We start from the raw sequence: 27,863 nt of genomic DNA on the forward strand, positions 1-27,863 counted from the left end.
TCGTCTGTCTGCCTGCCTGCCTGTCTGTCTGTCTGTCTGTCTGTCAATATATATTCAAACATTGAACTATTATACACCATCTAAGCAAAGCAACTAAATACTACCCAAGCCAATAGAGCTTGGTTCTACCTACAACTGTCTGTCTGTCTGTCTGTCTGTCTGTCTGTCTGTCTGTCTGTCTGTCAGTTTGTCTGTCTGTCTGTCTGTCCAATACATCTGTCTGTCTGTCTGTCTGTCTGTCTGTCTGTCTGTCTGTCTGTCTGTCTTTCTGTCTGTCTGTTTGTCCATTATTACAATTGCTTATACTGTTTTGGTGTGTGATATTGTACTTTACAGTTTAGTTAAATCAAAATAGCAAATCTGTCTGCCTATTTGTCTGTCCAGCAGAAACTTCATCTCATTGCTGTTTGTGTCATTGTCTTTGTTTGTATATGCCATTAAATATTCGTATCATATGACACAGGTTCACTGGCTGTAGTATTTATCAAAATCGTTTCGTCTCTGCTCGTCTTGACTCTAGTCGGGTTCAATCAACTGGCAAATGGAATCTCCTACCTCGCCGTTTTTGTCCTCATCGTAATTCTGACATGCCAAATGAAGTAAACTCATTACAACCTAACCTGCTTGTATCTTACTGAAATAGTTGTCTGGCACCTTCTCATCGTTTGCTCTAACTAAAAGCAGCAAAACCAAGGCTGCATGCCTGCATGGTTTGTGACCCTCTCTGTTTTTACTACTAAACATTATCTTTTCTATAGATTGTTTAACAAAATTGTTCATCTGTTTCAATCGCCAGAGATAATGTTCGTCAACTGTGTTGTCTTTACGATTGCATCTTCTGTTGGAGGTGTGTCACGTGTGTTACAAGACATGAGTGTTGATCACTCGACATGTTGATATTCTAGGAATATGTGTGTATCAAGAGCTCAACCAGTTTAGTTTTATTCAAGTACTCGTGTACATGTTTGGGTAAGCAGGAGCTACACTGTAACAGATCATATTCCTAGCTTGATGATGTGGCAATTAAAAAAGCAATGAGTCATAAATATCTATGAGTTCTGATGTGTGCAGGTTTGCATTGAGTTTGTGTGGCGTGTATTGCACTAGCATTGATGGCAGACATGCGAGACGTGAACTTGTCTCGTCCATCAAACTTCAACATTCAGGTATTAATCGATTACTGTCACACACAGTTAATTAAGTTATCGCATAGTGTTTTAAATAGAAATTGAAATTATTGAAATTATTTTGTATAAACATCTAACATTGTATTTTGAATACATTAATTGAATTTTAGAGGTTCCTAACGCGCGCAGGCTAGATCGAGCCTATAGAGTGGAGGGTGTAGAAATAATCTTTCGTGTTATGAGCATGCGTGTCAATCAATACGTTTGTAAACTATTGTAATGTTTGGTTTACCAGCTTTGTTGGCACTAATGGAAAAACCTACGGAAGTGACACCTCAGCCGCCTGATGACACACAGCATCTGTATCTCAACGAGTTTTTAACTTAAACTATGCCAATGGCGACTATACATACAATAAGATTAATTTAATTAGTCAATTAGCTTAGCTAATTAGCTAATAATAATTAGCTAAAGTTAGAATGCCGTGATTTGCAATTTTAGTTAGATGTGTACAGTATACAATGCATATGTACAGGTATAGCCGTTGAAGCAGATAGTAATAATTGCATTTGCTTTGGCTTTGTACATGGTAGCTATAGTGTCAGACCACTAAAATAAAATTTGTGCAAAATATTAATTAAGGTGTACAATTCTATCTAGTATTTAAAAAGAAGAGCTGTTTGTGTGTGTATGTGTGTGTGTGTGTGTGTGTGTGTGTGTGTGTGTGTGTGTGTGTGTGTGTGTGTGTCTGTGTGTGTGTCTGTGTGTGTGTGTGTGTGTGTGTGTGCGTGCGTGTGTGTGTGTGTGTGTGTTTTTGTTTGTTTGTTTGTGTGTGTGTGTGTGTGTGTGTGTGTGTGTGTGTGTGTGTGTGTGTGTGTGTGTGTTCGTATGTATGTAGGAAAGGATCTCCTAGACGGCGAGTCTGACCACCGAATTTGGCTCGCGCACGCCGAATCCATAAAGGTCCTGTTGTCATTTTCCGTACTTCTCCCGCGACGACGCGATTTCCAACCGACCGAACCCGCCTCGAACACGTCTCCGCTCGCCCGCGAATATTTCCGTTACGGCGTATCAGATCTCCACCGAATTTAACCGTGCCAATATTAATTAATAGCATGACTGCATTTCTAGAGAATACATGGAAGTAGAAACCACCAACAGCATTGACTTCATGACACAGTGATGGTGTAGAATTGGGTTGTTTTGCTCTGAATGTTTCCCAAAGCTTTTGACCCGTTTAGACTGACTTCAATAACATTACCAGCTACGTTTACAGTTACCTCCCCAGATAACGAAATGTTTCAATGTATTATGTATTACCTATAATCAATCATACACGGACTGTTGATGCAGTACAGGAAATTACCACACTTGCTAGCTGACAAGGACGGCACCGTCAAAATGATGTTAGTAACACATTGCTGCGGCTCTCCTAGAGTTGAAGTTAGCTGGAACGGACTTTAGTGAGTCTTGCTCACCATGAATTGCGTCAGAAGAAAGACAGTGAACAATGGCCATCACGTGAAGACTGCCTGCTCGAGAATCATTGTGCGGTTTATCTACAACCTAGAAGCTTTGGTTTTGCGTCTGAATTGTTGGAGAACTGCAAACACTAGACGGGGCAAATACGTGTAAATTTGATACACCAACATATGACGGTTATACAACACGGTAGGCGTTTTGAATTGTGGTGAATCTTAGTTATCTTTCTCGCACACAATATTGCATGCAGTATACAGACAGACTGACTGTTGTAACAACAGTCAAGATGTCAAACACTTATAGATGGTGTGCTTGATCGAGATCCGGCGGAAAACATCTACAAGTCGAGAAAAATAGAGACGCGGATGCAAGTTGACAGACCAACATGTACAGAGCACCGCGACACACAACACAGTCTGTACTAGAATTGTGGTGAACTCGATGAAAGTCATTTTCTCAACGCATATCTAGAGACACTCGACAGAACAAACAGTTTGTGTGGAAGATGATGCAGTACTGCATGGTGTATATTCTTTGTCAAGTGCCAGCAGAGTCAACGTTGGGACACTAAGAATAATGAGAGTGGCCACAAGTAGATGGCAGTGGCATTCACATCTGTGGCAAGATGCATGTATTTTTCATGTGCAAATTGATTGGTAAAATAATGAATTGAATATACTCAGCAAACATAGGTAAGAAGCGGCGTAGCCAAAGCAAAAGTTTTGGGAGGGGTTTATTATTAATATTAATTTGTTCAAAATTAGCTGTATATATGTACATACGTATAGATTTACAGACTACCAACGTATCATTTCGGTACTGTATAATTATGTACATAAAATCACTCTATTAGACTATAAAAAAATAAAAATAGATGAGCAAACACTCCCATAACTTTTGGGGGTACCGAACTTCCAATAACTTCCCCCCCCCCCCCCGTAGATACGCCACTGAGGTAAATTTCCATACTCAAAGTATTTTCTCTCAAGCACAAAGGCACTGCATGTTACTTGGAAATAAATTTGGTTCTAGCAGGAAACGTATTTCGAGAGCTAATCACAGCAACAGTTATGAGTATACCCATTGTTCCTTGTTCTCAACCACAGCAAGCAAATTCCACCCACGGCCAGGCCAAGATGCTGGGAGAAACTTCCATATCTGTAAACATTATAAAGCCGTTGTGTCTGTGTACAGCGTATACCATCATATGCAATAATGTATAGTACGATATCAACAATTGTTTGATGCAGTTGAAAAAGAGACCATTGACATTCGTTGATCACGACGCTCTAATTGTAGGAGCTATTCAGAATAAAGAAAACGAAAGACTGGAAACCTCACTGGTGTGGGACTTTAGCTTCAAGACTAGACGCATGCAGCATCTCTACAATATACATTACCGAGTTCTTGATATATATGTATATATATTTTCTTTTATATCTATTTAAATATACTCTTATTCTATGCAAACTACCCCAAACTACCCTACCCACCCAGTCCCTAGACATAACTACATTACAGTAACAGGAAAATTCCACAAGTCATCAAAGTCTAGGTTCAGTCTACTGTATAATAGCTTGGCATTATACTGCCACAGTCTCACGGACAACTGTTCCATCAAATTTGAGTATGTCTGAGAGAAAGGTATGCCGTTCATTGATGAAGCTTTTGAGGCTATGGTCTTCAGCGTCTCTAGACTTGAGGGAGACCAGTGTCCTAAAGTTTCTACGATGAGCGGGTAGAAATGACCACCTGCTTGAGTAACCACCCTGTCATGCTTTTCGTCTTTTTCTATTTCACCAGCTTCTGCTGCGGCACCTGGTTTTATGGCTGCCTTGGAGACATACGATGGTTGCATATATGTATATATAAATTTTAAGTCATCCATCATTGTCATATTTCAATATATATTGCAAAACTTATTGTCAGATTACCTCGTTTACACTATTTATAAAAGCACAGTAATTTGAGAGGACAAAATTCTGTAGGAATTTAATCTCTTAAAATAATGTGAAAACACGTAGACTAGCAATCAGATCACAAGACAAGCGAGTGTTGTCTAGACACTCCTAGATTGCAAAACATCCTAGACACGTACAGCACAGATAAAACAAGAAACTATTATAGTATAGATAGACTAAAGAGCAACAACAAACAGGTAAAACCAGTTTTTTCTTGAACGGCATTAAATTATAATTAGTTTGTTCAGCGGACGTACATAAAGCCTTGCAGTTTAGAGTAGATACCAGTGTGTCCTCCATCACCACCAGTGTAGCCGTATAAGACGCGCTTGTCGGCTAATGAATAAATTTGCAAATAAGTGACTAGAATATTTAAAACTGTAAAAGCTTACAGTGACGAGAAGATGACCATTGAGACCCGCACTCGCTATTGTCATGAGTGTCAAATACTAGCAGCAAACAAAGTAACAGTCACTTCTTGGCAGTTTAACTGTATACATTACAGTAGCAGACAGTTATTATCTCTAACAGTACTACAAAGCCTTACCTTTGTGATTACTGCTAGCTATTTTATATCCAACTGTTATTCCTTTGCAGTTTGACTCCCATTTGTAAGGATAACTGTGAGATGTAATTATTCGTGCGCAGCTGCAACAACAAATGGTGTGTTAGTATTACAAAGCACCAACTACATGCTTGTAAGCTTGTTAACTTAGTTACCTCGTTCCTCCGCAATTAGATTGAAAACCTGCTGAACCATGTGGAAGCTGTAACGTACGAACAATTAATTACGTAAAAAATTGGATTAACAATTGCAATGTTGCAATATAAACTATTTTATACTTGAAAAAACGTTGCGTATTTGTTAGGACCAACGTCAACTCTAAACGTTCCTAAACAATAAGCACAACTGATAAATACTATTATTTTATATCTTAATTAATAAACAAAACAAACCTTCATCATCAGCGAGAGCTCTTATAATCCTGTCATCTAATTTCCTGGCAGGTATCACTCCATTTGTACGATGAACCACACAAACATCTCCTCCTCTGCATCTTGTACCCACAGAACCGCCTTGAAGATGTAGATGACTTTGAGAATTAATACCAACGACAAGAGTCCAACCACCACCTATTGTAAAATAATGTTTATTTATAATTAACTTTATAGACTTATACCTCAAATTTTACCGTAATTGGTCATGTCACAGTAAACATAAAATACGTCACTTCCTGTTGGAATTGGCTTCACCCAGTAATAACCACTCGGAATTTTCTTTCTTCGCCTCATCAGATCAGCACAACTTCTAGCTGGATAAGATTTAGTTCCATCTGTTTACAACAAACCAGATTATAAACAACTGCCATTGTTTCGTGTAAAGTTACTCTAGCTAATACATGCAACAGACTATGCACACCTCTGTTTAGTGAATGCGCATAAACATTGATGAAATCTTACATGTCACTGCGCTTGCACAAACAGGACTGTCGTTGTCTCCTGCAAGAAGGCATCGCAGTAAACGAGTTTGGTCGTCCAAAGAAGCTTGCAGTTTGCTGATTGCAGTGCTGGTGCAGCTAGTCTCATCAGATTGGCTCATAGCCACAGCTGATGTAACTGCAATGACGTAACCGTATTACAGCTATACACATGCTCGATCGCATGTACAAAGCTACTAGACTGTATTATTGCATGCACAATGCTTGACAAGTCTAGGGCTAGCAAGAGATTGAGGGTGCATTGTATATATACACAATGTCTTACCCAGTAATGTGCTTGCCAGACAGGCGACGCATATGTTCCAAAGAGCCATTCCGGATTGCAGAATTACGAGACAGTATACACTGTTTATTATCACACAGTCACGCAGAACAAATACTGCAACTGCTGCGAGTGTGTTGCTTATATGTATTTGCAATCCATCTACATTGGTTATGCGTGGTCCGCGTAATAGACATGAAAGCTTCCGCAATCATGGTTGACTAGACAGGATTCATGCATGATTGACTAGCTATAGACAAGAGTGGTATACGCCTAAAATTAAGCATGACCTCTAAACCGTACCGTAACCGGTAAACTACACTAAACCGTATACATTATGTATAAAGTCTTGCGTCTAATCTTGGTCATTCAACTGTTTCCTACTCTATGGTATATAATATGTTACTCTGTATAGCAGCTATCTGCATGCATGACCCAGCTAGCTGCTACGCTAGCATCACAATCATAACTTCTGGATAGAAGCACTGAAGTGCTCAACCTTTGGATGATAGCCTCTCTAGGTTGCAAGGATGCATACCGTATATGGTGAGTTATGTGATAAAAGGTCACATAAACGTCACCAGACACATGCCAAGACAAATACCGGCACAGTTCAGTGGCGCATGAAGATGTTCACGAGCGTGTCATCATGAGTACGAAAAACCATTTGCCAGACCGTAACTACACAGATTTGCAAAAGTTACTGCACAGAAAATTTCAATTCCTCCACTGAGCGAGCCCCTCAATCCCCCGCTTCATACACCAGACGCAGTGTTGATTGCAGCTCCGAATGCTCCGCCATCACCACTATCTAGGCACTACGTCTGGTTTAGTACCGCCCTTGCAGTCACCGCTAATCATGTCTATAATTTGTGTCAGTTACAAGTGTACTTTGTAGATTACAGGGAACGACTGTAGCGAGGGAACTTGCAGACAGCAGTCCAATGCATTGCAGTAGAGGCTTATGACGCATTGCAGCTTCAACTGGAAACCTGTGTACGCGTGCAAAGGCGTATGATGCACTGCAAGTGCCATTTCTGATCTGCCATTTCACCGCTACGCTCCCTAGCGTAGCTGCAATCTCTTACCAACGTTTGACAGCGGTCTAAAATCGCAATGTCGACAAGTACAGAGACTAGAACAACGCCAAAGCCCAATCGAAGGCTCAGTTCCTAGCTAATAACATTAGTATGACACGCGCTGAAGAATTTGATTACATATTACTCCCGTCCAGAAAGGCGGTACCGAACCAGACGCGGCGCATCCGGGGCTGCAATCCATCACAGGGAATGTGACAGAAAACCCACATGTGTTTTTGTGTGTGTTTTCATGAGGATTTCTGTGGGAAACGAGGCAAACCCATGTGTGGGTTTGTGAAACAAATACCCACATGTGGGTTTTCTAACCCACAGAAACTTTACAAAAAAACCACAAAAACCCACGTAAAACCGTAAGAAACCTACCATAACCCACCATAACCCACCTTGAGGGTTTTTGTAAAATTAAGAAAACCCATACATAAACCTGCGAAACTCACTATGGGAGACGCTTTTAATTAGAGGCCCCCGCCATTTTGATTTCTAATTGAAATCCTCGCGCCATTTTGGTTTCTGTCGAGTTTGCTATATATAGACTTTTTGATTGAATTCAATCGTCTTTATTAGATATACTTTCGCAACAATTTACACTTTGGCACTGCAAACTACGTAGCTAGTCTAATTATATCTAAAAGTACCTAGCAACTACTATGTTATCGCTAGAGAGCAGTCTTTTGTCTCCATTGACAGCGACCCACTTCCTGGCTACTAGCTCGTGTGCCAACTCTACAACGAGCCAGTTTTTGTCTTGCCCGAGTAGCGTTGCACGCCAAGAAGCTTTGCCATCGGTCTTAAATGCTTGTTAAGAAGTGCCATTGAAATGTTTGGCAGCTTCAGTACGGCTGCTACAGCAGCATTGCTGCTTCTCTGCGATAACTCGTGATCTGCCAAAGCATACAATTAGAGGGCGTATACTGCTAATATCCCGGATAAATTTACTTTCATCTTGGTCAATCGCCGTATCAAGAGCCGTGTCGTTCGCCTCGTGATGTTGTCGACTGGAGCTGGCTGGAGCGACACCTAAGTTCTCCAGTGTGAGTCGTTTCGCTCTTTCTCCGCGACCAAACTGCCAATGAGAGGCAGCTTCGGTGCCTACGAGAGATGCGCACGCTGCTGCAGCTTGTCATGACTTTTGCGCCACAAGTCAAGAACTGCTAATGTGCCAGAAGTCAAGAACTGTTGTTCTAAATTTAGCTTGCACGTGCACACTACAGATTGACAGTTTTGACAAGTACATGTGATTTGCATGCAAGTGCACATCACCTATTTAAGACAATTCGTGTTAGTAGTTAGTAGTTGAGTCATTAGATTCCGTTCAGGTCTACCTATCTATATTGCAGTAATTTCGAGACTATTAGACACTTAGCGGTCGAGTCATCAATTCTGTTTCTCTCAGAGAATTAATAGATTCACCCTTTGTTCGTGTTATTTGCGGACAAAAGATTGGCGCTGCGAACAGGGTTGGCAAATGTCTGGACCATTACAACAGCTGATCGGGCCGACAAAGGCAAGACTTCTGCGATATTTCGATGAAGCAAATACGATCTTTGAGAGAAACGTTGAGGACGAAGAGGATATAAAAGATATCGACGTAAGAATTTCGCAATTGGTAGACCTTTCGAGTCGAATTCAGAAAGGATGTAGATTATTGGAGAGATGTAATAATGATTGGGCTAATATTATGAAGGATCTACAGGGCGATGACCGGACTGCAGAAGAACAGATATACGCTTCTGTGGTTGAAGGCGAAACTGGCTTCATTGCGGTTTTACTTGATTGTCATGATATGGAAGCCAAGATTGAAACCCAACTTTCTCGACTCGATAGCTTGAAGAAACAACATATAGCAAAGGTGGAGCTGGAGCCGGCACCTAGACTAGGCGAGAAAGATCCAAATGTTGTGCAAGCTGAAGCAATTCAAGCGATCAGAGAAGCCATTGAAGCAATGACCCATGACCACAGACGTGAGAGACCAAAATCTGTTACTTTACCGAAACTCCAACTACCGACATTTGATGGAGATGTTCTCCATTGGCAGGAATTCTGGGACATGTTTCAGTCATCGGTTAACACGCAAGAGCTTCCATCTGTCACTAAGTTTACTTATTTGAAAGGAATCCTTAGAGGGCAAGCAGCAGCTGCTATTTCAGGAATAGCTGTCACGGAAGAGAACTATGACATAGCACTTCGCACACTTCGAGACAAATACGGAAGAAAGGATGTCATTGTTGAGAGTCTGTACGCTTCATTTCAGAAGATACCGATTGCTTCAAACGAATTTGCAGATGTTCAACATACATATGATGCGATTGAGCGGATCTTGAAACAACTCGAGACACATGAAGATGTCAATCATCGGCGTCTGCTTATACCACAAATTCTGTCAAAGTTTCACGTGGATACCGTTACAAAATTGGAGGAATCTAAAAAACCAAGTGAAATCTGGACAGTTAAATCTGTAAGAGAAGCTTTGAAGCACTATGTAAAGATTCGTGAGAATGTCCACCGACGAACGAGCAATACAAAGAAAATGAGTAATCAACAATCTCGAGTGATGGAGAGGCGATCTTCTTCAGAAGCACTCTCGGTTGCTGCTTCAATTCGACCAGTCGACACAGAGAAGCACACAACATTATTACCTTGCGTTTTCTGCAATGACAAACATTACAATGAAAATTGTGCAGAATACAAGTCATTGCCGGCAAGGAAACAACGACTCCGTGAGTTGGGACGATGTTTTATCTGTCTTCAGAAAGGACATACCTTCACGGAGTACTGTAACAGACATCTACGTAAGTGCTATTACTGTAAACAATCGGGCCATCACAACCGAGCCTTATGTCCTCGGAAGACCAATAACAGCAAGAAGCGATTCGAATCAGTTGCCGTAACAACTGATATACAATTACCAAAGACTCAAGATGACGGGGATTCCACTTGCAGTGGTGCTTCGAATACTACTCAGAATTTAGCAATTGGTGAAAACGTTTTGCTCCAAACAGTACAGTCTCTAGTTGTAGCAAATGACCAATCTGTTATGTCACGCCTTCTTTTGGATTCTGCAAGCCACCGTACCTTTATGACGAAAAGGTTAGCGAAGAAATTACATCTTCCCGTGGAACGAAAGGAATCACTTTCTGTATCAACCTTTGCAGCAAATCACTCAAAGGAACTCGACACATACGTTGTCAAATTTGATGTCATTCTGAAAGATGGTTCATCAGTTAAGCTGGAAGCAAACGTGCTCAAACAGCTTACAAGACCAATTCATCGGAGACCACTGCAGTCTTCTGATATTCAATTTCTCAAGGCTCTTTCCCCCGAATGTCTAGCTGACTCAATTCCTGAAACTTCTGAAACTGCTAATATTGACATATTGATAGGAGCTGACTATTTCTGGCAATTCATCAATGGCCACAAAATTGTTCTACCCTCGGGAATGTTTTTGATTCCATCAAAATTTGGATATTTACGCACAGGCAAGTATCCCGAGATAGCTGATGACCACAATAAACGTATCCATACCTGTTATGTGATGACTCAAATGAGTCGGGCGATCTCTGAATTAAACTTCCACTCTGTTCCCGACACAGTGACAATACAACACAACAGTCTAGAAGACTTTTGGAGTCTTGAAGCTATTGGAATCAAAGACACTCCATACACAAATGATGATGATGTTGCTCTTGAACGCTTTAATACAACCATTTTGTTTCAAAATGGACGATATCAAATAACGTGGCCATGGAAATCAGGACACAAATGCTACCTTCCTGATAACATCTCTCTAGCCTTTGGAAGAATGAAATCATTGTCCAAACGACTACAAAATGATAGATCACTTCTCAATCGCTATGACCAAGTTATAAAAGATCAATTGAACCAAGGAATAATTGAAAGAGTAACCGAGACCGAATCAAGTTCTGTAAAACACTATTTGCCGCATCATCCAGTCTTAACCCCAACGAAGGAAACAACCAAACTACGAATTGTTTATGATGGATCTTCAAAACCAAGAAAGGAACTCAAGAGTCTCAACGAGTGTTTACACAGAGGACCCATTCTTCTACCGAATCTATGTGGTCTTCTGCTAAGATTTCGAACTCACAAGATACCTGTTCTAGCTGACATTGAAAAGGCTTTTCTTCAAATTGAAATACAGCCAAAGGAAAGAGACGTTACAAGGTTTCTGTGGTTTAAAGACGTCATGAAACCTGACGAGATAGAAGGAAACCTTGCAACATACCGGTTCTGCAGAGTACCATTTGGGTTGATTTGCAGTCCCTTTCTGTTAGAGGGAACTCTGAAATTTCATCTTCAAAGGGAAGGAAGTTTAATAGCCAAATCTATTGCTGAGAACATATATGTTGACAACATTTTAGTTGGAGCAGATTCTCCTGCTAATGCTTATCAACTGTTTGAAAGAGCAAGACAAATATTCAAAGAAGCCACTATGAACTGACAACAATGGACATCTAATTCACTCTAATTTTTGTCACTTATACCTGATGATCTGAAAGTAAAAGGAAGCATAGTCAAGGTTTTAGGAATAACATGGAATACCTTGAATGATGAACTGACTATTCTCGAATCTCGAATGCTACCGTCAGACCAACACACTACCAAACGAGAAATTCTCCAGGATATTGCACGAATCTACGATCCTTTAGGACTAATTGCACCTGTGACCTTCTATGGAAAGGTTTTCATGCAGAAACTATGGAAAGCCAATGTGTCCTGGGATGAGAAACTTTCACCTCGTCATTGTGACGAGTGGAGTCAAATTTGCAACAAATTTCAATCTCTTTCCACCTTAAAAATTCCAAGATTATCTGGAACGATTGGAAAAGACTCTCATTGTCAGGTAGTGGTATTTAATAATGCCTCTATAAAATCTTATGCTGCAGCCGTTTATCTCCTTGTCAAGAATGGAGAGAGTATCAAAGTGAATCTTGTGTTTTCAAAAATGCGTTTGACTCCGATTCAATCAGCTGTTGCAAACGAAGAACATCAAAAGAAAGGAAAGAAACTTACGTTACCACGACTTGAGTTACTATCAACAGTGATTGGAGTCAGAGCTGGAAACTTTGTTAAAGATCAGCTGAAGCTTCAGAACTCTAAACTAATAGTATTTACTGATTCTCAGTGCGTCCTACACTTTTTGAAAACACCCAAGCCGTTATCAACCTTTGTTGGCAACAGAATCAAGGAGATACGACAAAGTAATGCTGTTTTCCGCTATGTTCCATCAAATCAAAATCCAGCAGATTTTGCAACAAGAGGTATGTCTGCTTCAGAGTTGGAGAAAATTCGATTATGGTGGCACGGACCAGAATGGCTGACACTTTCTGTTAATTCGTGGCCAAACTACAATGTTCCAGAAGTAAGTACTCAGACGTTGGACTATCTTGAGTCAGAGACAAATAAGTCCAACAAAATTTACGTTGCTACCAACTTTACAAAGAAGTGTAAAGCTGACTTAGAATCGAATGAATGTGACAATTCACCCTTCCGAATTGATGAGAAGCGTTTTTCTTCTCTCCAGAAATTGATTCGTGTGACAAGCTACTGTGTAAGATTTATACAAAAGAGAATTTGGAGCGTTTTGAGAAAGGAGACACAAGAAACTATGTCTTCAAGATATGTACTGATCAAACAAGTGTTCAGAGAACATTCAAGTTACGCTACCGACCAAGTTCACAGCGTTTGTATGGCGCGTATTCTCTGGGAATATGCAGTTCAGAATAGACAACATCTCAATGTGTTGAATGATATGAGAAAGGGGAAAAGAAACAACTTACAACGACAACTTGGACTCCAGATAGACGAATGGGGTCTGCTGAGATGTCATGGACGGTATTCAAATGCAAATCTTTCCTTTAACGCAAAATATCCTAAACTAATTCCTCGTTTGGAATATTTTACACATTTGGTAATCAAGGACGCTCATGAACGGATGCTTCACAGTGGAGTTTATCATACATTAGCACAAGTCAGACAAGAGTACTGGATTCCCCAAGGTAAAAGAGAAACAAAAAGGGTAGTGTCACGATGTACAATATGTCGACGATATGAGGGTCCACCATACGCTTTGCCTCCGATGCCTTCCTTGCCGCGAGATCGAGTTTCCAAGTCTGAACCTTTCAGAGTATTGGATTGGATTATCTAGGACCCATTTTGGTAAAGGAAGGACGGGATCGTGTGAAATTCTGGGTCTGTCTATTCACTTGTCTTGCAATTCGAGCAATCCATCTCGAATGGATTAGAAATCTAACAGCAAGCCAATTTCTTTGTTGCTTTCGACGATTTGTTGCCAGGAGAGGCAAACCACGTCATATTATATCTGACAACGCCTCTCAGTTTAAACTAACTGCAAAGGTTTTGGATCGTCAGTGGCAACAGATGATTGACAGTGATGAAGTACTTTACTATTGCTCATCTGAAAATATCACCTGGAAATTTATTACGGAAGCTGCTCCTTGGCAAGGTGGATTCTATGAACGTTTAGTTGGACTAGTGAAACGAGCACTTAGAAAGTCGATAGGGAGAAAACTACTTGATTGGGACGAATTGGCAACTCTTCTTACAGAAATCGAAGCTATTATAAACACAAGACCTCTGACATACGTGTTTGAAGACTTTGAATCAGAATTTCCATTAACTCCTGCTCACTTCTTATCTCATCACGCGCATCTCGGAGTACCTGGACCTACTACTGAAGATGTGAATGATGAGGAATACCAGCCTAATAGGGACACTTCCTATGCGTTGGAAAGAAAATGAAGACAAGACCAGAAGCGACTCGACATCTTTTGGGATCATTGGCATAAGGAGTATTTACTGAGTTTAAGGGAAACATTGCCATTAAGACACAAAGGTGTTAGGTCTGCAATTGACTCAGTGCCTCAAGAAGGCGAGGTAGTTCTTATTAAAGAATAAGACACTCCGCGTGGTACTTGGATGATGGGAAGAATTGAAGAGACTATTGTGGGAGGAGATAGTGGTGTTCGTTCTGCTAAAGTACGCCTTCCATCTCACAAGATTATCTCTCGACCTATCAACCTCCTATATCCATTGGAACTACCCGTGAAACACGACCATACTACCAAAAGCCGGCCCGGAGTGTCATGACTTTTGCGCCACAAGTCAAGAACTGCTAATGTGCCAGAAGTCAAGAACTGTTGTTCTAAATTTAGCTTGCACGTGCACACTACAGATTGACAGTTTTGACAAGTACATGTGATTTGCATGCACGTGCACATCACCTATTTAAGACAATTCGTGTTAGTAGTTAGGAGTTGAGTCATTAGATTCCGTTCAGGTCTACCTATCTATATTGCAGTAATTTCGAGACTATTAGACACTAAGCGGTCGAGTCATCAATTCTGTTTCTCTCAGAGAATTAATAGATACACCCTTTGTTCGTGTTATTTGCGGACACTGGTGTGGCACTTTAGCTTCAAGACTAGACGCATGCAGCATCTCTACAATATACATTACCGAGTTCTAGATATATATGTATATATATTTTCTTTTGTATCTATTTAAATATATTCTTATTCTATGCAAACTACCCCAAACTACCCTACCCATCCAGTCCCTAGACATAACTACATTACAGTAACAGGAAAATTCCACAAGTCATCAAAGTCTAGGTTCAGTCTACTGTATAATAGCTTGGCATTATACTGCCACAGTCTCACGGACAACTGTTCCATCAAATTTGAGTATGTCTGAGAGAAAGGTATGCTGTTCATTGATGAAGCTTTTGAGGCTATGGTCTTCAGCGTCTCTAGACTTGAGGGAGACCAGTGTCCTAAAGTTTCTACGATGAGCGGGTAGAAATGACCACCTGCTTGAGTAACCACCCTGTCATGCTTTTCGTCTTTTTCTATTTCACCAGCTTCTGCTGCGGCACCTGGTTTTATGGCTGCCTTGGAGACATACGATGGTTGCATATATGTACATATAAATTTTAAGTCATCCATCATTGTCATATTTCAATATATATTGCAAAACTTATTGTTAGATTACCTCGTTTACACTATTTATAAAAGCACAGTAATTTGAGAGGACAAAATTCTGTAGGAATTTAATCTCTTAAAATAATGTAAAAACACGTAGACTAGCAATCAGATCACAAGACAAGCGAGTGTTGTCTAGACACTCCTAGATTGCAAAACATCCTAGACACGTACAGCACAGATAAAACAAGAAACTATTATAGTATAGATAGACTAAAGAGCAACAACAAACAGGTAAAACCAGTTTTTTCTTGAACGGCATTAAATTATAATTAGTTTGTTCAGCGGACGTACATAAAGCCTTGCAGTTTAGAGAAGATACCAGTGTGTCCTCCATCACCACCAGTGTAGCCGTATAAGACGCGCTTGTCGGCTAATTAATAAATTTGCAAATAAGTGAATAGAATATTTGAAACTGTAAAAGCTTACTGTGACGAGAAGATGACCAAGCAGACCCGCACTCTCTATTGTCATGAGTGTCAAATACTAGCAGCAAACAAAGTAACAGTCACTTCTTGGCAGTTTAACTGTATACATTGCAGTAGCATACAGTTATTATCTCTAACAGTACTACAAAGACTTACCTTTGTGATAACTGCTGGCTATTTTATATCCAACTGTTATTCCTTTGCAGTTTGACTCCCATTTGTAAGGATAACTGTGAGATGTAATTATTCGTGCGCAGCTGCAACAACAAATGGTGTATTAGTAAAACAAAGCACCAACTACATGCTTGTAAGCTTGTTAACTTAGTTACCTCGTTCCTCCGCAATTAGATTGAAAACCTGCTGAACCATGTGGAAGCTGTAACGTACGAACAATTAATTACGTAAAAATTTGGATTAACAATTGCAATGTTGCAATATAAACTATTTTATACTTGAAAAAACGTTGTGAATTTGTTAGGACCAACGTCAACTCTAAACGTTCCTAAACAATAAACACAGCTGATAAATACTACTATTTTATATCTTAATTAATTAACAAACCAAACCTTCATCATCAGCGAGAGCTCTTATAATACTGTCATCTAATTTCCTAGCAGGTATCACTCCATTTGTACGATGAACCACACAAACATCTCCTCCTCTGCATCTTGTACCCACAGAACCGTCTTGAAGATGTAGACGATTTTGAGAATTAATACCAACAACTAGAGTCCAACCACCACCTAATTGTAAAGTAATGTTGATTTGTGATAAACGCTAGATAGTTGTACCTCAAATATTTACCGTAATTGGTCATGTCACAGTAAACATGAAAAACGTCATTTCCTGTTGAAATTGGCTTTACCCAATAATAACCACTCGGAGTTTTCTTGCTTCGCCTCAATAGATCAGCACAACTTCTAGCTGGATGAGCTCTAGTTCCATCTGTTACAACAAACAAGATTTAAATAAATAACTGCTATTGTATCGTGTAAATTTTTTTACTTTGCTGTTGTAGCCATATCATTGACTAGACTCGTACCAGACCGCGCGCTGTCGTAGCCAGCTCCCGTATGTTTATTGGTAGTGTTTTACCAGTTTATACCGGATCTGGGCACGATTGACCGACAGCACGAGATGGACTGGTAGGAGGCTACTAGTGACGGCTCTTACATGTCACAGCGCTTGCACAAACGGGGCTGTTGTTGTCTCCCGCAAGAAGGCATCGCAGTAAACGAGTTTGGTCGTCTAGAGAAGCTTGCAGTTTCTTTATTGCACTGCTGGTGCAGCCAGTCTCATTAGAATGAGTTGTAGCTGGTATTGCTACAAAGAGCCAACGTTGAGTAATAGTATAGATACATCCTCGAGCGGTTCTACATGATTAGCAAAAGCTTGAGTGTCTAGACAAACAATATCTCACCCAGTAATGCGCCGGTCAGACAAAATACGCTGATGTACCAAAAAGCCATTTCGGATTGCAGAATTACAATCTCAAGCTAATATCAGATCGTCACACAGAGAATAAATGCCGTAGTTACTGAGAGTGCGTTGCTTAGATATATGGCTTGCCATTTGTGTCAAAATTAGACAATAAGATGAGGCGATGAGATCATGTGATGAGACAATAAGATGAGGCGATGAGACCATGCGATGAGACCATGCAATGAGACCTCGCAATAAGGCGATGAGATGAGGCGATGAGATTATGAGACGAGGCGATGAGACCATGACATGAGGCGATAAGACCATGAGACGAAGCGATAACACCATGAAATGAGGCAATGAGACCATGAGACGAGGCGATAAAACAATGAGATGAGGCGATGAGATCATGAGATGAGGTGATGAGGCCATGCGACGAGGCAATGAGATCATGAGACGAGGCGATGGGACCATGAGATGAGGCGATGAAACAATAAGACGAGGCGATGGAACCATGAGATGAGGCGATGAGACCATGAGATGAGGCAATGAGACCATGAGACGAGGCGATGGGACCATGAGATGAGGCGATGAGAACATGAGACGAAGCGGTAACACCATGAGATGAGGCAATGAGACCATGAGACGAGACGATGAAACAATAAGACGAGGCGATGGGACCATGAGATGAGGCGATGAGACCATGAGATGAGGCGATAAGACCAGGAGACGAAACGATAACACCATGAGATGAGGCAATGAGACCATGAGACGAGGCAATGAAACAATGAGACGAGGCGATGAGATCATGAGATGAGGCGATGAGACCACGAGATGAGGCGATGAGATTCTACGATGAGACTTTAATATAAGACTGTAATATGAGCTTGCAATACGAGACTGCATCAATGACACACCGCATGCAGCTACTGTATGGAAGACTGGGGATAACATAATTATACTTTATCTACTGCAGAGAATCTGGGTTTTGAAGATTTTTACTCGTGTTCTTGTGTGATTGCATCAAGGCTGCGTTTTTGAGCGCAACAAAACCAATCGAAGTGCCTACTCTCCCACGTTTCTAAACCTAGACAACGCATGCAGTTTAAATTCCTTGATAGAGTTACAACATGTAGTATATATCTTGTATGCGTTAGACACTCGCTGCAACTCATTCTATTTCTACAATTGTTTGGGTTGTCGATACCTAGGCACATCTAGATAGGAACTTCGTATAATTGCCTCTCGAGAAACCCCCTTACACGTGTAGAAAACTTAGGCCGTGTTCACACGTAGTTGACATTGCAATTAGCATAAGCATTACCGTAAAGTGAAACTCAATGGTAATGTGAAACCTTGTTCACTCACAAATACGCAAGTAGCAGCGTGTTCTATTTCACATGGGCATTTCGTTTCTGCATTGCGACTACATGCACACAAGACATGGCGTTAGATTAAAAGAATCATTGCATGCATGGTGACTGACTGACTCGGTGCATGAAACGTCCATTCAATTTTTAAAGGAGAACTCCCACGATTTTCAAGTTGGGGTCAGATACAAGTCCCTTCCATAAACCGACAATTCGAAGGGACATAGGTTTTGTGCGCGACATCTTCACGGCAGGAGAAACGTGAAGAAAGAGGCGTGTCGGGTAAGCGAGGTACATGACGTCATAGCCACACGCGCATGCCATCGGGTTAGATGCAGTTGCGGACGGATTCGAACGCATATGCGTTGTTCTTTTCTGTCTGGTGTTCGACCTCACAGTTTCGAGCCAGAGTACGGACCTACTCAGCGTGACATCAACACAGTTGAATACATTGACTGCCATGACGGCAGACAGATCACCGGTGAAGATCTGTCTGATGAGAACGAAAATCGAGTTGGGAACACTGCTTGGTGCAGGTGCAGCAGGTGTTCTGTAATACCTAACGTAGCCGAGTGCTTGTGCTGCCAGGAAGTGGCCGAACTAGGGTATAGGGTGGAAGCTTCAGAATCTGATCTGTAATTATTACGCAGCATGAGAACTTCCTTGCTGTGTGTCTCAATGAAGACGTTCTTCAAACAGCTATAGTCTTAATGACCGATTGGCGACGGGATCCCATCAGAGAGCACTAACTTCCCGGCGAGTAGCACCTAGACGAACTTGGACAGGCTTGCCTATGTAAAATTTTCACGCAGGCTGCTGCGACTAACTGTGTACAGGTAATTTACTTGCTGGGTGCACGAGAGGCTGGGCAAGGGTATCAGACGTGTCATTCCAGCATGCGTTGTAGGACTCAAAGTGCTCCGAACAAACGCGGCTGTTTTTTGAGCTAGGCGGATCCACCAGACGTAACTTTGGTAGCCATGATTCTAGCAAATCTGGCTTCTTGAGAGGAAGCCTGAAGAAGCTGACACCTCTGGCGATGTCGCTGCTGTTGTGGCTACAGCCAAAAGCAATGCAGTGGACCATTTCACGTCGAATAAGCCAAGTAGATAGCACGCCTTGTGCACGACACGTGGAGGTCATGCACCAACTGCGTCATCAACCACGCCTACGCTAACACTCCCTCTTTTTGCGGTGCTTTTCCTACGTTACAGAAGCCATGGAGGGAACTCAAAGTTTTTCGAGTGCAGTCAAGATAAAAAATCTTGTATCTGACCCCAACTTGAAAATCGTGGGAGTTCTCCTTTAATTTTGGTTTTTGAAATTAGATTTTAATAAAATGGTCTGCAATAACTGCTAAATTAATTTCTTAAATAAAATAAAAATTCAAGAATTAAATATTGAATACACATCGTCAGGAACCATTTTTGTTTACAAATAAAAATTGAAAATTGATTAATATTCGGGACCACGTAAATGGCGCCTTGCGGTAATTAATAACACTTTGCTAATTCAGTTTAGTTCATTAGGGCGGTGCTGTGGTGTTGTTAACACCTACTAGGGGCGCGTCTCCACTAGGGCTTAAACGTGTTTACAACCTGTTTAAGTCTAATCTTGTTTAAGAATAATCGTGTCTCCACTAGCGTTAAATATGTTTAACTCTAAACCTAAACAGCTTTTGCTAAACATGTTTCAGAGGTAGTTTAACGAAAGTGGTTTAGGTTTAACAGTCACGTGATATAAACGCGCATTCCAAAACGGTGGATGTTAGTTCTTTCACGCTGTTCTTTCTCTTTCTTTGGAGACTATTGGAAGAAGACAGAACTAGGCAATGTCAGAGAGTGCGTAGACTGATGCAGAGTGTCAGGAAAGAGCCATTTTGGCGAAGGCAGAGACTTGTGTCTGTGATTGTTCTTCAGACGACAAGAAGACGATCTCCGACTGTCTGATGCACAGGAAACAAATTCGCGCGGTACAGCAAAGTCCCGGATAATTCTTTTAATAGCCCGGAATAAATGGACAAGTGGAGACGCTGTCTACTAAACATGTTTAGAGTTTAAACATGTTTAACGTTAAACATGTTTAAAGAGCAACAAGTGGAGACACAGCCTAGAGTCTTGCAATCATGTTAAACCTCCAAAGTTAGGTGTCTAATTTTTATTAATTAAGTTTCTATTAATTAAGTCGGCGAGAGTATTCCTTGAATCCAATGTTCTTGGCCTGCTGTCGCAGGGACTTTCGTTGTTAAAACAACGGGTTTAGGGGTTAGACCTCCGTTCGCATTGAATCGGTGATTCATGGTACAGACAATTCTGCACATAATATACTGTAGATTATATTTCTCTAACAGAGCGCAATCTTCCTTTACAGCTGAGGCTCACGATTCTGTGGCTATATACAGTAGGAGCTATTTGTCTAATAGGGCGCTACTTTCCTCTATAGAGCTCACCACACGATTCTGTGGCTATATACTACAGATGCTATTTGTCTAATAGGGCGCTCATCATGGTCTCTAGTATCTTCTCTAAGTCTTGGGCGTCTAGGGAGGAGGTGCGTGCCCTCGACGGGAGAAAAGCCACTAGAGACCACAAAATATTTGACTATCATTGTTTGCATGCAATCCCATGCAAGCGAGAGAGAGAGAGAGGGGGGCGTTTTTATAGATCTCCGTAATACAAAAAGCTATTTTTGAAACGATATTTAAGAACTTTTTACTCTACTGTGGTATGCCCTGTTAGAGCCGGGTGTATTATGTAAGAATAGTAAAAATAATTTATTTTTAAGCCGGGTCATCATCTTTGATCTGACAACATGTATTTATAAAGATAAAGTAGAATCCTATTTAAATATATATTAATAGGAATTCTCTATTTCTTATATTATTTCTAATGTTTACACCTAATTTTGTTATGCTAGTCTCACACAATGAGGCCTTTTTGGTCGAGTTTCTTCCTGTTCGCAGGTGAGTATGATTTGCTGACAGTCTTGGTCATGTAGTTAGGTGGCACCGAAGTCATAAAGCTCTGGTTACCCCTAAAAACTATTCTGCAAACGGGATCCTTTTTGTCGTAAATCGAGGAAACAACGCAGCCACTCCAAACTTGTTCTGTTGTCTTCTTTTATTTTTTAGAGTCTGCAAAAAATAGTTGCAAAGCGATATGTGACATGTTTCGGTGCATTTGGCGTAGTGAAAGGCATTATGCAAAAAGCGATCACCGCGTCGCCGTAAAGAGCGCAGCCGTACAATAGCTAGAGTAAGCGTAGAGACGTTGCATTGTTATCGATGAAAATGTTGAAGCGGTCGGTATCAGCACGCGGCTCGGATCCCGTTTGCACGAAGGATCCAGAATAAAAGATGAACAGGGCCCCCAAAGTACCGTACTCGCTTGTCGGTACAAGAAACAAAATCGATCGCAACGTCTACCAAGTTCATGTCATCCAGTAACTCTTTGTGCACATGTAAGAGTGAACAGTTATCTAGCCTCTTCTCCGTCATAGTGGATCCTTTGTAGGTCAGTTGCCTCCTAAGAGTTGAGAAGGCTCTCTCTGAAGTTGCAGATGGTATTGTAAGGTAAAGGCGCCGCAGCTTGTGAATTTCGGTTAGCAACTTCCGCGTCAGAATAACACGCCCTCAAAATGCCCGTATGCGCGTGGTGTCTCCGCTCACGCGCGAATATCTCCGTATGACGTATCGGATCTCCACCGATTTCAACCGTGCCAATAGATAGTATGACTTCGTTTCTAGAGACTACATGGAAGTAGAAACCACCAACAGCATTGACTGCACGACACACTGATGGTCTAGAATTGGGTAGTTCTTACTCTGAAGGTTTCCCAAAGCTTTGACCCGTTTAGACTGATATCAATAACATTACCAGCTACGTTTACAGTTACTCTCTAGATAGCGAAATTTTTCCATGTGTTATGTATCACCTCTAATCATATACGGATTGTTGATCCAATACAGGAAATTACCACAATATCTAGCTGACAAAAACGGTACCGTCGAGATGATGTTAGTAGCACGTTGTTGCGGCTCTCCTAGCGTTGAAGTTAGCTGGGACGGACTCTAGTGAGTCTTGCTCACCAGGTACTGCGTCAGAAAAAAGACAATAAACAGTTGCCATCACGTGAAGACTGCATCGAGAATCATTGTGCTGTCTATCTACAAGCGTTGGTATGGCGTCTGAACTGTTGGACCGCAGACACTAAAAGGGGCAAATACGTGTAAATTTGATACACCAACATACGATTGTTATACAACACGGTAGGCGTTAGTTGTCTTTCTCGCTCACAATGTTTTGTGCAGTTTAGAAACCGACTGACAGTTTAACAACAATCAAGAGGTCGAACGGTGCGTGACCATTTTGTCCATTCCATTTTCAATTCTCAGCAACAATTGACTATTGAATTAGAAATTGAAAATAGCCTAGAAGTTGCTTGCAATTTCAATATTCAATTCTATTAAAAATTAATAATTGACTGATCGACAAACTATAATTATTTACGGATTAAAATAAATATAAAAACATACTTTATTTTTAACCAATTTCCCTTTTCAATGCAATGAAATATTGAAATTGCAAGCACGTTAGTTCAATTTTTAATGCTAAATTCAATGTTCAATTTAATTTAAAAATTAAATGTTAAATTTTGAATTTGCGTGGCCAATTTGTCCATTACATTTTTAATTTTTAAGGCAAATTGAAAATTGAATGACAAATTAGAAATTGTCTAGCGTTGCTTGCTCTTACAATATTCCATTATATTGAAAATAGAAATTGATTGAAGACCAATTGTCGTTTCAATATTCATTTAGTTTGCAAATAGATTCAATCTTTTCATCCGTCCAATTTTCGTAAATTATGAATATTAAATATAGCCTCTGATGCAATTTTCTTTCTCCGTACTAAATGTAAATAGAAAGTTACCCGTAGTTGCTAGCGCGAGCGATATCTCATAAACGGCATAATGACACCGCGCGGGCGGTCGCCGGTGACTTCAATATTCAATTCTATTGAAAGACGAAAAGTTGTGTCTAGCTTAGCCAAGCCCAGCCACGCCTGTGGCACGCATGCAATGTAATGCAATTAAAAGGTGGACGAGAAAGCCACCCGACCGACCTCCACAACAAATCGGTAAGCACTGCACCTAGCTCCCGTCAACCGTCACGCCCAAGCACGAGACGTTCCTTGCTGTGACAAGGGAAGCCCGTTGCATGGAGGCACGCTTACGGTCTATAGTCAACGAGATCAACGTCTAGCCTGCACTGGGAAGTTGACGCCTAGTCGATTTGGAAAGACTCTAGGCAACTATCCAGCAACTAAGCCCGTCCTCAACATTCCGTCGGGGAAAGCATCTTCCTCTTCGACTCTCTTGCGATCAAATCTTCGTCAACTTCGTCCATGGATATCGAGAGTGGAGAGAGTGCACGACCTGCTGTTATCATGAGATTCTAGCTGCTGGGGCTTCCCCGTCATGTGTTGAGAGGCGTGGTCTATAATGATCGACGCAATGTTGACTCTCGATAGTTGCTTGGAGTCTTTCCAAATCGACCAGGCGTCAACTTCCCAGTGCAGGCTAGACGTTCATCTCGTTGACTATAGACTGTAAGCGTGCCTCCATGCGACAGACTTCCCTTGTCGCAGCAAGAAATGTCTCATGCCTGGGCGTGACGGTTGACGAGAGCCAGGTGCAACTGCTTACCGACTTGTTGTGAGAGGTCGGTCGCGTGGCTGTCGAGGCTTTCTCGTGCATCTCTTAATTGCATTACATTGCATGCCTGTCAGAGGCGTGGCTGGGCGTGGCCAAGCTTGACACAACTTTCGTCTTTCAATAGAATTGAATATTGAAGTCACCGGCGACCGACCGCGCGGTGTCATTATGCCGTTTATGAGATATGGCTCGCGCTAGCAACTGCGGGTAACTTTCTATTTAAATTTAGTACGGAGAAAGAAAATTGCATTAGAGGCTATATTTTAATTTTCATAATTTACGAAAATTGGACGGATGCAAAGATTGAATTTATTTGCAAAGTAAATGAATATTGAAATAACAATTGGTCTTTAATCAATTTCTATTTTCAATGTAATGGAATATTGTAAGAGCAAGCAACGCCAGTCAATTTTTAATTTGACATTCAATTTTCAATTTCTCTCAAAAATTAAAAATTGAATGGACGAATTGTCCACGCAAATTCAAAATTTAAAATTCAATTTTTAAATTAAATTGATTATTAAATTTAACATTAATAATTGAACTAACGTGCTTGCAACTTCAATATTCCATTGCATTGAAAAAGGAAATTGGTTAAAACTTAAGTATGTTTTTAATATTTATTTTAATCCGCAAATAGTTATGGTTTGTCGATCAGTCAATTTTTAATTTTTAATAGAATTGAATATTGAAATTGCAAGCAACTTCTAAGCTACTTTGAATTTCTAATTCAATATTCAATTGTTGCTGGGAATTGAAAATGGAACGGACGAAATGGTCACGGACCTCGAACACTTTTATATAGACGGTGCACGTGCTTGATCGAGATCTGGCAGAAAACATCTACGTACAAGTCGAGAAAAATAGAGGCACGGATGCAAGTTGACAGACCAACATGTACAGAGCACCGCGACAGACAAGACAATCGAGTCTGTACTAGAATTGTAGTGAACTTGATGACAGTCATTTTCTTTAGAGACACTCGACAAGACAAACAGTTTGTGAAAAATGATGCAGTACTGCATGGTGTATATTCTTTCTCAAGTGCCCAGCAGAGTCAACGTTGAGACACTAAGAATAATTAGAGTGGCCACAAGTAGATGGCAGTGGCATTCATATCTGTGGCAAGATGCATGTATTTTCCATGTGCAAATTGATTAATAAAATAATAAATTAAAAATATTCAAAATACATAGGTAACTTGCAGCGGCGTAGTCAAAGCAAAAAATTTTGGGGTGTGTTTAATATTAATTTGTTCAAAATTAATATTAATTTATTTAAAATTAACTGTATACGTGTATATACGTGTAGATATATAAAATAACAACGTATCATTTCGGTACTGTATAATTATGTACATAAAATCACTCTACTAGACTATAAAAAATAGATGAGCAACTACGCCCATAACTTTTGGGGGTACTAACCCCACCGTATCTACGCCACTGAGGTAAGGGCCCATTCCCATACTCAAAGCATTTTCTCTCAAGCACAATAGCACTGCATGTTACTTGGAAAAAGATTTAGTTCTAGCAGGAAACGTATTTCGAGAGCTAATCACAGCAAGAGTATACCCATTGTTCCTTGTCCTCAACCACAGCATGCAAATTCCACCCACGGCCAGGCCAAGATGCTGGGAGAAACCTCTATATCTGTAAACATTATAAAGCCGTTGTGTCTGTGTATACCATCATATGCAATAATGCATAGTACGGGACAAATTGAGGATGTACCGGTGAAATTGATATCAACAAATTGATGAAAAGAGACCAATTGACATTTGTAGATCACGACGCTCTAATTGTAGGAGCAATCTACAATAAAGGAAGCGAAGAGTGGAAACCTCATGGCGTGGCACTTTAGCTTCAAGACTCTAGATGCAATGACTCAGGGCGGTCTGCATGCAGCATCTCTACAATGTACATTACCGAGTTCTTGAAATAAGACAATGATGGATGACTTAAACTTTATTTATATTTATTGCAAGACTTATTGTCAGATTACCTCGTTCACTCTATCTATGAAAGCACACTAATTTGAGACGACAAAATTCTGTAGCACTTTAATCTCGTAAAATAATGTGTAAAACACATAAACCAACAAACAGATCAACAAGACAAGCTAGACACGTGTAGAGTACAAAACACTCTAGACACGTACAGCACAGATAAAACAAGAAGCTATTATAGTATAGATAGACTAATGGGCAACAACAAACAGGTAAAACCAGTTTTATTGTTGAACGACATTTAATTATAATTAGTTTGTTCAGCGGACGTACATAAAGCCTTGCAGTTTAGAGTAGATACCAGTGTGTTCTCCAGTGTAGCCGTATAAGACGCGCTTGTCGGCTAACGAATAAATTTGCAAATAAGTGACTAGAATATTTAAAACTGTAAAGGCTTACAGTGACGAGAAGATGACCAAGTAGACCCGCACTCGCTATTGTCATGATTGTCAAATACTAGCAGCAAACAAAGTAACAGTCACTTCTTGGCAGTTTAACTGTATACATTGCAGTAGCATACAGTTATTATCTCTAACAGTACTACAAAGCCTTACCTTTGTAACTACTGTAAGCTATTTTATATCCAACTGTTATTCCTTTGCAGTTTGACTCCCATTTGTAAGGATAACTGTGAGATGTAATTATTCGTGCACAGCTGCAACAACAAATGGTGTATTAGTAAAACAAAGCACCAACTACATGCTTGTAAGCTTGTTAACTTAGTTACCTCGTTCCTCCACAATTAGATTGAAAACCTGCTGAACCATGTGGAAGCTGTAACGTACGTACAATTAATTACGTAAGGATTTGGATTAACAATTGCAATATTGCAATATAAACTATTTTATACTTGAAAAAACGTTGTGTATTTGTTAGGACCAACGTCAACTCTAAACGTTCCTAGACAACAAACACAACTGATAAATACTATTATTATATATCTTAATTAACAAACCAAACCTTCGTCATCAGCGAGAGCTCTTATAATCCTGTCATCTAATTTCCTAGCAGGTATCACTCCATTTGTACGATGAACCACACAAACATCTCCTCCTCTGCATCTTGTACCCACAGAACCGCCTTGAAGATGTAAACGATTTTGAGAATTAATACCAACAACTAGAGTCCAGCCACCACCTAATTGTAAAGTAATGTTGATTTGTGATAAACGCTAGATAGTTGTACCTCAAATATTTACCGTAATTGGCCATGTCACAGAAAACATGAAAAACGTCATTTCCTGTTGAAAATGGCTTTACCCAATAATAACCACTCGGAATTTTCCTGCTTCGTCTCAATAGATCAGCACAACTTCTAGCTGGATGAAGTTTAGTTCCATCTGTTACAACAACAACAACAACTGCTGTTGTATCGTGTAAAGTTACTCTAGCTATATGCTACAGACCATACACACTAGTCTCGCGTATCCAGCCCCTCCCCTTTTCTATTTCCGGGAGACCTACCGAAA

At 40.5% G+C, this 27,863-nt stretch overlaps 5 protein-coding genes and 1 long non-coding RNA gene across 8 annotated transcripts in view; 3 read left to right on the forward strand and 3 right to left on the reverse strand.

Annotated features, from left to right (window-relative positions):
* LOC134183016 (NIPA-like protein 2) overlaps positions 1–1,731 on the forward strand; it is a 4,841-nt gene extending 3,110 nt beyond the window's left edge. The window contains exons 9-13 of the mRNA XM_062650459.1: positions 464–599; positions 759–847; positions 906–969; positions 1,072–1,166; positions 1,423–1,731. Of these exons, the coding sequence (XP_062506443.1) occupies positions 464–599; positions 759–847; positions 906–969; positions 1,072–1,166; positions 1,423–1,514 (476 nt within the window). The 3' untranslated portion in view covers positions 1,515–1,731. The remainder of the gene's footprint in view (positions 1–463; positions 600–758; positions 848–905; positions 970–1,071; positions 1,167–1,422) is intronic.
* A 7,165-nt stretch (positions 1,732–8,896) lies between these two features.
* LOC134183017 (uncharacterized) lies at positions 8,897–11,890 on the forward strand. The gene has a single exon (XM_062650460.1). The coding sequence runs from the start codon at positions 8,897–8,899 to the stop codon at positions 11,888–11,890; it is 2,994 nt and encodes a 997-aa protein (XP_062506444.1).
* Positions 11,891–12,025: 135 nt separating this feature from the next.
* Positions 12,026–14,211, forward strand: LOC134183018 (uncharacterized). Its single transcript, XM_062650462.1, has 2 exons — positions 12,026–13,448; positions 13,598–14,211. Exons 1-2 carry the CDS (start codon positions 12,026–12,028, stop codon positions 14,209–14,211), a joined length of 2,037 nt encoding a protein of 678 aa, XP_062506446.1.
* A 1,354-nt stretch (positions 14,212–15,565) lies between these two features.
* On the reverse strand, positions 15,566–17,479 carry LOC134183320 (uncharacterized). 3 transcript variants are annotated; one of them, XM_062650815.1, is made up of 9 exons: positions 17,301–17,479; positions 17,054–17,203; positions 16,685–16,825; positions 16,447–16,623; positions 16,333–16,382; positions 16,210–16,256; positions 16,037–16,137; positions 15,882–15,938; positions 15,566–15,825 (listed from the first exon to the last, which is right to left on the reverse strand). In XM_062650815.1, exons 1-9 carry the CDS (start codon positions 17,347–17,349, stop codon positions 15,734–15,736), a joined length of 864 nt encoding a protein of 287 aa, XP_062506799.1. In that variant the 5' UTR covers positions 17,350–17,479; the 3' UTR covers positions 15,566–15,733. The 3 variants fall into 3 exon arrangements, 2 of the variants coding, with proteins under 2 accessions (XP_062506799.1, XP_062506800.1); XR_009970476.1 differs by having other exon boundaries at positions 15,807–15,825; positions 15,882–15,979; XM_062650816.1 differs by lacking the exons at positions 17,054–17,203; positions 17,301–17,479 and adding an exon at positions 16,886–17,045.
* Positions 17,372–18,112, reverse strand: LOC134183019 (uncharacterized). Its single transcript, XM_062650463.1, has one exon. The coding sequence runs from the start codon at positions 18,110–18,112 to the stop codon at positions 17,372–17,374; it is 741 nt and encodes a 246-aa protein (XP_062506447.1).
* Positions 18,113–27,122: 9,010 nt separating this feature from the next.
* Positions 27,123–27,494, reverse strand: LOC134183041 (uncharacterized). Its single transcript, XR_009970431.1, has 3 exons — positions 27,356–27,494; positions 27,246–27,295; positions 27,123–27,169 (listed from the first exon to the last, which is right to left on the reverse strand). It is a non-coding gene; the product is annotated as an uncharacterized LOC134183041 (long non-coding RNA).
* Positions 27,495–27,863: the final 369 nt, after the last annotated feature.

This window comes from Corticium candelabrum, chromosome 8 (assembly GCF_963422355.1).
Source record: "Corticium candelabrum chromosome 8, ooCorCand1.1, whole genome shotgun sequence".
In the NCBI taxonomy this organism is placed as follows: Eukaryota; Metazoa; Porifera; class Homoscleromorpha; order Homosclerophorida; family Plakinidae; genus Corticium; species Corticium candelabrum.

Bases quoted from the DNA above. Each gene is read 5' to 3' on its own strand.
- LOC134183019 (XM_062650463.1), bottom strand. From the start codon at position 18,112: ATGATCTCATCGCCTCGTCTCATTGTTTCATTGCCTCGTCTCATGGTC.
- LOC134183320 (XM_062650815.1), bottom strand. From the start codon at position 17,349: ATGGCTTTTTGGTACATCAGCGTATTTTGTCTGACCGGCGCATTACTG. The intron at 16,138-16,209 runs GTAACTAAGTTA...TTGTTGTTGCAG, and splicing joins TCTAATTGCGGAGGAACGAG to CTGCGCACGAATAATTACAT. The intron at 15,939-16,036 runs GTAAGTCTTTGT...GTTTGCTGCTAG, and splicing joins AGCCAGCAGTTATCACAAAG to TATTTGACACTCATGACAAT.
- LOC134183018 (XM_062650462.1), top strand. From the start codon at position 12,026: ATGCTACCGTCAGACCAACACACTACCAAACGAGAAATTCTCCAGGAT. The intron at 13,449-13,597 runs GTAAAAGAGAAA...TGGATTATCTAG, and splicing joins AGAGTACTGGATTCCCCAAG to GACCCATTTTGGTAAAGGAA.
- LOC134183017 (XM_062650460.1), top strand. From the start codon at position 8,897: ATGTCTGGACCATTACAACAGCTGATCGGGCCGACAAAGGCAAGACTT.